This window comes from Sphaeramia orbicularis, unplaced genomic scaffold (genome assembly GCF_902148855.1).
Source record: "Sphaeramia orbicularis unplaced genomic scaffold, fSphaOr1.1, whole genome shotgun sequence".
NCBI lineage: Eukaryota > Metazoa > Chordata > Actinopteri > Kurtiformes > Apogonidae > Sphaeramia > Sphaeramia orbicularis.
Genome location: NW_021941739.1, coordinates 15,481 through 27,500, shown reverse-complemented (window position 1 = coordinate 27,500; position 12,020 = coordinate 15,481). Strand labels below are relative to the sequence as shown.

Sequence of the window (12,020 nt, the reverse complement as noted above, 5' to 3'; positions counted from 1 at the left end):
AGACAACTCCTCCTTCTACTACTGTCCTCTCATCTGTCCAGCCTGTCCAAACCATCTGAAGAAACTGAAGAATCAGACCTGAAGGAACCAAATCTGTTCAAAACAGGAGCACAGAACACCTGACAAACACCCAGGGTGTCCACTTGTACAGTATGTCCATTTTTACTGTATGTCCACTGATAACAGTCTGACCCATGTCCACTTATGTCCACACATGTCCACTGATAACAGTATGTGTTCTATACAGTAGGGACATTTGCATAAACAGCAGACGTCCACATTATCCACTCTGATGTAAATACATATTTTCATACTGCTTGTCTTCTGTTCTTTGTTTGTCCTGCACGTTTGTCTTATACTTTATTCTGTTGCTGTCTTGACCTGTGAATTTCCTCGTTGGAGGATCAATAAAGTCTGATCTAATTTAGTTTAATTTAATGTCCATAAAATGAGTGTGTTTCCAAGCACACTAATAGTCCTATTATGGAAACAGAATAATCTGATTATAACAAATCAGATTAACACACCTGGATTACACCCCAATGTCTGTCCAATGTATTTATGCATGTGTACGGGTTAATTAATGTATCCAGGTTAATCAGATTTATTTTGTTTGTTTCCTTCTGCACATGTAAAACTGATTCAATGGTAGAACCGAAGTGAGCAGAAGACCATAGGATGTTTGAGTCGACCATCACTATGTAAATACTGCGACAGAAATCCAATACTAGACTGAACTGCCTAAAGCAGATCTAAACGTGTCCCAGCTGATGAGTATATGTATCTGATTACTCTGATGAGTATAAATATCTGATTACTGCAGTTATCAGACTTTTATGGACACATACACAGGCTCAGTGTCTGTGTAAACACACTACATCTACATTCAGTTCTGAGGTTTTTTTAAACTATGACTTTATTCTGGTAAAATAACAGGTTTGATCTGGATATTCGATGGTTTTACTGTCGTAATGACTGTTTTTTCTGTTCTGATGTGGTCCTAATACTCTGTCGTAGATTTCAGATTCATATTTTCAGTTAAATACTTTTCGGACACATGACTTGTCTGTATTGTGAACATCCAAACAGCAGAAGGTCAGATCCTGTGTCCACAGCAGCAGTGGTCCACGTCTCTCTCCTGTCTCTGTCTCCTCTATAGAGGGAATGCACATCCGTCACTTCGCCCCAGGCCACACCCCTCTCAGTCAGACTGAGCGGCAAAAACAAACCAGCTCAGCATGATGGAGTATAGCAGTAACTACAGCGAGACCAGGAAAAATGTGGAATATAACATGAAATTAAAGGCAACTGGACTGGACATGGATCCATACAAGCTACCAAACAACAAGTGTTCTACCAACACTGATCTGGGACAGAAATCACCTATCCTGACATTTATATGAACCTGAGTTCAACGCCGGGAAAATCCCCAATGCAAAGGCTGAAAGCATCCAACAGACCCAGAGTTGTGTCCATCCTGGTCCTGGTTCATTAGAGGATTCCAGCTGGTGAGTGCTTTCATTCAACATACTATTGTTTTGGAGGTTTTGTGTCAGTGCAGACAGATTTTCTTGGCGGTGATTTCCGCGGTAAAGGCCCAGCAGTAGTGCTCATAGTTCACTACTGATTTACTGGAGTTGAACCCTTAGTACTGACCCAAGTATGATCTACTTGTACTTTTGATATTTAAGTACAGTTAACATCAAATACTTGATACAACACAGCAACAACAGCTTTGTGCTAGAGTAGCCCCTTATTTGGAAAACTAAGTTAGCCTCAGTTTAAGCTAGTTTACAAATCATGTAGAGCACATTTGAAGACAAAAACGTTTCAGTTCTGAAATCTAGAACTAAATGACAGATGCTAACATTAAGAGCTTTACTAAGAAGTAATGTTAGCCAAAATGATATGGAATTTAAGGGATGATTTTACACAAGAACACAGCAGAAATTAACATTACCTGACACAAATCCAGGTTTGGTTGCCTGGATTCCAGTTATTTCTACAAACTGCAGCGATCCATCTGCTTCTTCTGTCTGTGGCTTTAGGTCGCCGCTAAAACGATAGCTCCCAGTGCTTTTTAAACCTATTTGTACGATCAATGGCACAACAGCTCTGCCCCATTTTTTAGATTGTTCTAAAGTTTTCGCAGTATTCAAGTCAAAGTCGCTACTCATCTCCCTCTTTCTGCCACTCAGTGGGCATAACCACGGTGACTTCCACTAGTGGTGACGTCACGTGCAGACCCTCTATACCATGAACAGATTCCCACAGTCAGTTCTGTTTCTGACACACGGTCAGTGCTGTGTTTTCCAGCTGGACAGCAGAAACCCTCTGCACACATTGAACACACACAGCTTCCATCAGCAGATGATGTCCACTGAACACACACTGTACACACACTGAACACAAATACACACACAACTCAGTGCATGACACAGATATGATCACATGTGTCCAAGCCCGTCCAGTAACTGGACCGAATATCAGTTAAAGACAAACGCACACGCATGACTACACAAACATACATGTGTACAAACATATATGTGCACAAACATACATGTGCACAAACATACATGTTCACTGAGCCTATTTTGTCTGTTTTTCAGTCCTTTTGATTTTACCTTTATATACTATATAAACAAATGTTTACTATACCCATGTTTGGGATCTGTTTTTTCAGCACAACTTCATCTATATCATCTGTCTATAATTTTTTCACTTTAACCTACTATAAAAACATAAAAGGACAAAAAACACACACACAAAAAATAAAATCCAATTTGAGAAATGTATGTAATTTATAGCATAAATAACACACAGATGTTTAACGAACCTTTTCACAGACTTTCAAAGTGAATACTGGTTCCAAATATTAGGTATAGAAAATTAAAATTGTAATAAATGAAAACTATTCTTAAATATTTGACATTAAAGCAGATCTTTACATAGGTGTTGTTTCTGGAAAAGTGCAGTAATCAAACACGGTTATCATGATAATTACAATTTAAATGGTAATACTAAACGTCTGCAATTTTACCGTGGTTTATCATTATACCGGTAATCGTTACATCCCTAATGGACATTTAGTCCCAGTCCTCTCCAGTCCAATGGAATCTGTGTGTTCAGCCCATATGTTCTACTTCACATGCAGTGGTTGAATATATCCAGCGGACCCTCTGGGACCAGTGGGGTCAGCCGCTGCCGCTGAAATGACCATCGCCAGCTGAGGAATAAAATAATAAAAACCCCTGTCTCATCTGGATCCACTGAATCATGTCCTCATGTTATCACACGTCCACATCCAACCACAACCAAAGCCTATTATCAGCAGAAACTCAACCGGACTGTCTGAAACATGACACAGCAGAGGAAACCGTATGTCACATCAGGATTACTGATGAAATGACCGGGGGGGGGGGCCTCAGTCTGCCGTGCAGATGACAGCCAGAGTAAATCCTGTAGGTATATTAAAGGATTATTCCACTGATATGGTAAACACAGTAAATAGTATTAAACCCAGATCAGGCTGGCAGGACTTCTGCCCTGTGCTTCAGAAATGAGCCTCTGTCTGAGAATTAAAAACACACATCTGTGGTACAAATAGGGATGTAACGATTACCGGTATAACGATAAACAGCGGTAAAATTGCAGACAGTTAGTATTACCGTTTAAATTCTAATTATCATGATAACTGTGTTTGATTACCGCACTTTTAAGGGAAAAAACCCTACGTAAAGATCTGCTTTAATGTCAAATATTTGAGTATAGTTTTAATTTATAACAAATCTAATTTTCTATAGCTAATATTTGGAACCAATATTCACTTTTAAAGTCTTTGAAAAGGTTTGTTAAGCATCTGTGTGTTATTTATGCAATAAAGCATATACATTTTTCAAATCGGATTTTATATATTTTTTTGTGCTTTCTGGCCTTTTATGTTGATATAGTAGGTTAAAGTGAAAAAATAACAGACAGATGAGATAGAAAAACACATCCCAAACATGGGTATAGTACACGTTTGTTTCTATAGTATATAAAGGCAAAATCAAAAGGACTGAAAAACAGCCAAAACAGGCTCAGACCACTAAGGGTTAATATTTGAATGTTTCTGCAACAGAAGGTACACTGTGCCTATTATTTTATTTGCTTTTGTTTTTTTTAAATACAACTTGGTTAAATTATTTCAGTATGTGTATTAGCACTTTTTGAACATTTTGAGCACAATTTCAACAAGAAAAGCACTCTGAGAGCGCAGACCTCAGCCACAACAGATCTGTCCCACCCCCCCCCCCCCCCCGATCACCACCAAAATTTAATCATTTCTTCCTTGTGCCAGTATCAACATTTCCTGAAAATTTCATGAAAATCCGTCCATAACTTTTTGAGTTATCTTGCTAACAAACAAACAAACAAACACGCAAACACACACACGTGCAAACACACAAAGCAAAGCGATCACAATAACTCCTGGGGGAGGTAATAATACCGCGATAATAATGATAACCATGATAATTTGGATCACAATAACCGTGATATGAAATTTTCATATCATTACATCCCTAGGTAGAAAAGGAGTCAACAGCTGTAATTCACAAACACATGCATGGGTTCTGTCCATATAGAGGGTCTGCATGTGACGTCACCGCTAGCGGAAGTCACAGCGGTTCCGCCCACTGAGTGGCAGAAAGAGGGAGATGAGTGACAGCGTTGGCTTCAATACTGTCTAAACTGAAGAACAATATTTAATAAAAAAAAATGGAGAAGAGCTGTTGTGAGACTGATTGTATGAACAGGTTTGAAAAGCAGTGGGAGCTATCGTTTTACAGACACCGAAAGACAAAGAACAGAGAAGTAGATGGATCCACAAATCCAGGAAACCATTAATTTATGCTGTATTTTTGGGTCAAATCAGATCTTAAATGACCTATTGTTTTGGCTAACGTTACTTCTTGGTAAAGCTCTTGGTTTTATGATCAGATCTTTCATGGTTTTTGTCTTCAGTATGTGATTCTGAACCTTGTGCTCCTACATCACAGGTGTCAAACATGTGGCCCAGGGGCCAAATCTGGCCCTCCAAAGGGTCCAGTCCAGCCCATGGGATGAATTTGTGAAATGCTAAAATTCCACTGAAGATATTAACAATCCTTTTAGTTCAGGTTCCACATTCAGACCAATTCAACCTCCAGTGGGCAGGACCAGTAAAATACGATCATAATAACATAGAAATACTGACAACTCCAAATTTTTCTCTTTGTAAATGTAAATATTTTCATGTATTTACACTAAAACAAAGTATAATTTTGCAAAAAATGTGAATAACCAGAACAAATATGAACAACCTGAAATTTCTTAAGAGAAAGAAGCGTAATTTTAACAATATTCTTCCTGTTATTAAATGTTTTGTGTGTTTGTAAGTTATAGTGCACACGTGTAAATGATAAACTGAAGCATAATATTGTTAAAATTACACTTATTTTTTCAGTTTGTTCATGTTATTCACATCTTTTGAAAGGATAGTTTGTAGATCTAAACCTTTTCATAATGTAAATTTACTTTTTTCGCTCTAAAACACAGAGAAAATTTTGGAGTTGACATTATTTATATATTATTATGTTATTATTTTACTAGTTCAGCCCATTTCAGATCAAATTTAGCTGAATGTGGCCCCTGAACTAAAATGAGTTTGACATCCCTGTCCTACATGATTAGTAAACTAACTTAAACTGAGGCTAACCTAGTTTTTCAAATACGGGGGAACTGGAGAATAAAGCTACGACGGAGTATTAGAGCCACATAAGAAAATAAAAACACTTGTCACTACGAGAATAAAGTCATAAAATATGGATATAAAACCTGTAATTTTATGAGAATAAAGTCGAATACAAAAAGAATCACAATGTTATCAGAATAAAGTCGTAGTTATAAAAAACCCTCATAACTTAACAAAAATGTCATTCGTTTATGAGAATAAAATCGTCATATTCTGACAATAAAGCCATAATATTACCAGAATAATGTGTTAATTTAAACCAGGTGGTGTAAATCTGCTAATTTCCCAGAATGCAGTGGTGCCCTGCTGGTCCACAGCAGTAGTATCTGTGTTAGATAAAGGACTGGATCTGAACTAGACTCAGTAAATCTGCTCAGTCCCAGTAGATCATGCATACATTCACTGGGGTCAGTCCACGCTGGACTGGAAATGACCTTTGGATCAGCTGGTTCTGGGCCCTAGTTTTGGAGCCTTTGGATCAGCTGGTTCTGGGCCCTAGTTTTGGACCCTGGTTGTCAGTCCTGATGAAACCATGTATATTAGTTTCAGGTCCAAATAGCGTTGACCCCCTCCCCCCTGGATCAGGTCTGGATCCTCCATTTGTGTCCACATGTCAGTGTTCATGGACCACTTGTTCTTTGGTAGCTCGTACAGATCCATGTCCAGTCCAACTGTCCTTCATTTAAGTTCAGATTTCCCATGTTCCTTTTCTCTGGCTGTGTTTACTGCTATACTCCGTCATGTTGAGCAGGTTGGTTTAAGACACTCAGTCTGACTGAGAGGGGCGTGGCCTGGGGGGGAAGTGACATATGTGCTGACGCTCTATACGGTGTTAGTGCTCCAGTGTCTGATGTCTGATCTGCTCTGGACCGATCACATCCACACACATCCACCATAATGAACTGCAGCCTCCACTGGAAACTGGCAACTAATGATGGCCTTTCAAACACAGAGGCATTAATAGAGACGTGGAGCTGCTTTGAAGTGTGCTGGAACTCAGAATACTGCGCTGTACACTAATAAGCGCCTGCAGAGGGAGGAGCTTACATTGGGTTCCAACCCTATGTTAAAGACACCAACTAGAAGATGTCCCCTTGAACACTTCCTCTGATATGAATCAAACCCTGAAATAACTCAGCTGATGACCTGAAGGAGGAGGAGATTGGATTTCCTATTATCGTCCACACTGGGACTACAGCCCAGTACGGTTGAACGTATAGATTTTTAAATAACACTGACACTGACCACTGAGACACTGAGGACCTTTACAGCCATGTCCTCCAAACAGGACTGGAAACCAGACCCATAAGAACAGGCCTGTGTCCTGGAAGGAACATATACTGTCATATACTGACATATATTGACATATACTGTCATATACTGACATATACTGTCATATACTGACATAGAGTGACATATATTGACATATACTGTCATACACTGTCATATACTGACATATATTGACATATACTGTCATATACTGACATATTCTGACATATACTGTCATATACTGACATATACTGTCATATTCTGACATATACTGTCATATACTGACATACAGTGACATATATTGACATATACTGTCATACACTGTCATATACTGACATATATTGACATATACTGTCATATACTGACATATACTGACATATATCGTCATATACTGACATATACTGTCATATTCTGACATATACTGTCATATACTGACATATATTGACATATATTGACATATACTGTCATACACTGTCATACACTGTCATATACTGACATATATTGACATATACTGTCATATACTGTCATATACTGACATATATCGTCATATACTGACATATACTATCATATACTGACATATACTGTCATATTCTGACATATACTGTCATATACTGACATATATTGACATATACTGTCATACACTGTCATATACTGACATATATCGTCATATACTGACATATACTATCATATTCTGACATATACTGTCATATAGTAACATATACTAGCATATACTGTCATATACTGTCATATACTAACACAGCAGCACCAGAGGTTTGACAGAGGTAAAGTCAAAGACAGACAGACAAGTGGACACACTAGGTCAAGGGTCAACGGCCATGTTAGCACCCAGAGAAGAAGAACACCCAACCTGATGCAACTTTAACTCTGAAAGACCCAAAAAAGACCCAAACGTCCACCTATAACCCATAAAGACCGTAAAAGTAAGTAAAGTAAGTAAAGTAATTTTATTTATTGAGCACTTTTCACAGACAGAGTCACAAAGTGCTTTATCAATTCAAATCAGAATCAAATTAAGACCCAAACGTCCACCTATAACCATAAAGACCCAAAAAAGACCCAAACATCCACCTTTAACCCATAAAGACCCAAAAAAGACCCAAACGTCCACCTACAACCCATAAAGACCCAAAAAGACCCAAACATCCACCTTTAACCCATAAAGACCCAAAAAAGACCCAAACATCCACCTTTAACCCATAAAGACCCAAACGTCCACCTTTAACCCTTAAAGACCCAAACGTCCTCCTTTAACCTAAACCATCTACTGATCTAAATGGTTTAATTCCTGTTGATCCACTAATTCTATCAATCCATGTCAATAATTGGTGTAAAATACTGTTCTTCATCTTTTCATGGTCATCAGATATGACCATATTTGTACGTTCAGAGGCTCCATAGTTACCGTGGAAACACCGTCACCTTCTCCAACATTATTGGACTGAAAAAGACACTGTTTCTTCAGTTATCTCTGTTTCTGATAGAATAAGCATCAACTTTAATCTGAGTTTTAATGAACATCTACAGGATCAGTGAATTTAATATAAGAAAAATACAGGATTTTTCACTGAAAAATGTAAAATAAACACTCGGGAACAGCCACAAAAATAGCTCTGGGTCTTTATGGGTTAAGACAGTAAAATACAAAAGGAGATTTGTTTGAATGTGAGAAAGAAAGAAAGAAAGAAAGAAAGAAAGACAGAAAGACAGAAAGAAAGAAAGAAAGAAAGAAAGAAAGAAAGAAAGAAAGAAAGAAAGAAAGACCTCCATCCATCCATCCATGCATCCATCCATCCAGGCCTTCTATGGGTTTATTGGAGCGTGCTCCTTAAAGACTTACTTCATCTGTTTGACGATGGTGCTTTTCCCTGACTCTCCAGCCCCTGAGGGAGAAGAGACACAAGAAGACAATGTAAACAGGGTGTATATGTGTTTGTGTGAAAGAGCAAGATGGAGACAGGAGAGAGGGAGGAGGAGGAGGAGGAGGGAGGAAAAGAAAAGGGAGAATCAGCCTCTTAAACCCTCAGTGAATGAGCAGAGCAGTGGGGTGGAGATGAAAGGATGGATAGATGGAGGGAAGTGGCGGCTGCACCCTTCTCTTCCTCCTCGGACTCTTTCTTCTTCTTTTTTTTTTTTTAATCCTGACTGAAACACACAGATTAAATACTTACAAGGTAACCCCCCCACACACACACACAGAACCAGTGGGTCCATTTCACAGCCCAAACCCTCCTCTCTCCTCCCCAGGCCTTCCCTCCTTCCACTGCTGCACACTGCCATCTTCTTTTCTTTTTTTTTTTTTTTGCATCTGCAGTTTCCATCTCGGATGTGGTTGCCACCTTAATTCTGCATCACACGGTTTTGGGCTCAGTGGATGCAACGTATAAATTTAAAAAAAAAACAAAAAAAAACCACGTACAGCTGCATCCAAAGGCACATATATACTGTACTATATATAATCTGTTATATTTGTAATCTGTACTCTATGTAATCTGTAACTGTGTATTCAGGGTGTGTTTGGCAGAACCGGTCCATCGAAGGGGCTGCGTTACCTGCTCCATGGTTCTGGTACATGATTTTTTTTCCCAGTGTGTTATTGATCATCACCCCCCCACCCCCACCCCCACCCCCCTCCATCACCACACCTATTCCCCCCCCCTTACCGAGCAGCAGCAGTTTGACATCCTTGGCCGCGGTCAGCCCGTCCTCCTTCAGGTTCTTCTCGATGGCTTTGCTCCGGTCCAGAGCCGCCCTCTCCTCTGCGCTCAGGGTACATCCCATGGTTAGAGAACACAGCTTGAACGCGTTAACGGAACCGGGATCCACGGGGGAAAAAAACACACAACACACACACACAACACACACCGAGATTCAATCAGTTCCACTCAGAGCTGTTGGTTGGTTCCGATCCGGATGTGTTTTTTATTTCCTGGTTGGTTCTGTCTCTAGGAGCCTTGGATCCTCGGTCCGTCCGTATGTCTGTCGTTCTCTGGGCAGCTCCCTCTCTCTCTCTCTCTCTCTCTCTCGCTCTCTCTGAAACCGGGGACACGGCTCCGTTAAAGCATTTAAATCACGGATCCGTTCGGTTTTGGACTCGGTAAAAAACCACACAAAGCCTCCGCAGCTGTTGTCTTCTCCGGTCCGGTCCGTCCGTGTGTCCGTCCCTCCGTCTCTCTGTCGGTAAAAATCACGGTAACGGTTCTCAGTTCGCCTCCTCCTCCCTCTTCTTCTTCTTCGTCTGTTTCTGCTTCTTCTTCTTCTTCGGTTCCACTTGTCGCTAGCGGCTAACGGCTCCTTACTGTTGTTCGGTGAGCGCCGTTAGCATCGTCTGCTCCCAGTGTTCGGTCTTCGGCTCAGTGGACCTGTTCCTCCGGGGGTTAGCGGCGGTGGGCGGGCGGGCGAGCAGGCGGCGGGGACGCGCTCCCGTGTCGGTACTGCCTCCCCGGTAGCGTCAGTACAGAGGGGCTCGGTCCTTCAGCGGCAGGTTGGTGACGTCACGACGTTAAAAAAAAAAAAACCAGAAGTGGAGCGCGAGCGCGAGAGATACTGAGAGGAAGAGAGAGAGTGAAAGAGAGGGAGAGAGAGACTGAAAAAGAAAGGGAGAGAGTGAAAAAGAGAGGGAGAGAGAAAGTGAAAGAGGAGAGAGAGTGAAAGAGAGGGAGAGAGAGAGAGAGTGAAAGAGAGGGGAGAGAGAGAGTGAAAAGAGAGGGAGAGACTGAGGGAGCGAGAAAGAGGGGGTGAGAGAGAGAGAGACTGACAAGGAGGGGAGAGAGAGAAAGAGAGGGACACACTAAGAGGGAGGGAGGGACAAAGAGAGGGCCAGACAGACACAGTGGTCGTCCCAGTCCCAGTGTCCTGGTCTGTTTGTCCACCTGTCCCTTTGGTCCATCTGTCCTAAACTGTCCCATGTTTCTATAAATGCGTTCCAAACACAGGTGTGTTCTGCTGCTGTGTCCATTCAGTCCTGCTGTGCTGCTGAGTTTCTTTCTTGTGGTAGATGTCAGTGTCAGTCCTTCCATGAACAGAACACAAATGTGTGTTGGTTTGAATCTAGAATGCTGCTTCCTCCTCTATCTCCTACTAAATTCTAAACTGATGTGGTTTCCTGCTGTGTCCACACACACGTTTGGGTTCAATTCTTCTTCTTCTCTTGTTCTAACATCCATCCACATCTGTTTGTTTTGGTCATGTGACTCTAGTTGGACTCAAAGGTCTTTCCAGTACAGTTTTGGGTCATAGACCAATTTAACTACGAACAAAACACCTCCAACAATAACTATTCAGAGAAAAAACCAGAGTTTGGGTCAAACTGTGGTTTTTCCATTACACACATGTTTATGTCTAAGGTATATTTTATAATATATATTATATTTATATATCGTGTGAACAGAAGGATTCCAGAGCTGTTTAGTGTCAAAGGCAGGTCCCTGTAAATACGACCCCTTCAGTTTATAGAAGCTGTTGGTTTTACTGCTGTCCATCCTTTACTGTAGTCGGTTAAAAACAGCTCCTATAAAGCAAAGGGTTGGATTTAATGTGAAGCCCCCCCCCAAGCAAGCACTCATATCCCATATATTTTGTAAGAACTTCAATGTATGACAACATCAGTCCTTACAAAAAGACATTTTTCAGATGACACCTGTGTCATCTGAATAGATGGACCCCCCCCCCCCCCCCGCCCCCTCATGTGCCCCCACCCTACTGTATCTGTGCAGACTGGACCTCCTTCATCAGGTGGATCTCCATCAGTCCTGGTCCATGTCCAGTCTGTCCATCCATAGTGGATCTGTCCTTCTGTGGTTCTCTCTCAGGTTCCTGTCTGGGTTTGTGAAGTTGTTCTTAGTCCAGATGGATGGTCTAAGGACAGAGGATGACCAGGACATTAAAGCATGTCCCTTCATCTACTGTTTACTTGACTGTTTATACAGGGTGACCCAAAAAAACGGGAATTTTTGAATTG

General features: G+C 40.8%; 1 protein-coding gene across 1 annotated transcript in view; it reads right to left on the bottom strand.

Annotated features, from left to right (window-relative positions):
- The window catches only part of LOC115416901 (guanine nucleotide-binding protein G(o) subunit alpha-like), a gene marked incomplete at its 3' end in the record, with an annotated part of 30,554 nt that extends 20,091 nt beyond the window's left edge, over positions 1–10,463 (bottom strand). The window contains exons 1-2 of the mRNA XM_030130772.1: positions 9,724–10,463; positions 8,901–8,943 (exon numbers count right to left, since the gene is read on the bottom strand). Coding sequence (XP_029986632.1) covers positions 8,901–8,943; positions 9,724–9,841 — 161 coding nt within the window. The remainder of the gene's footprint in view (positions 1–8,900; positions 8,944–9,723) is intronic.
- Between the last annotated feature and the right edge of the window lie 1,557 nt (positions 10,464–12,020).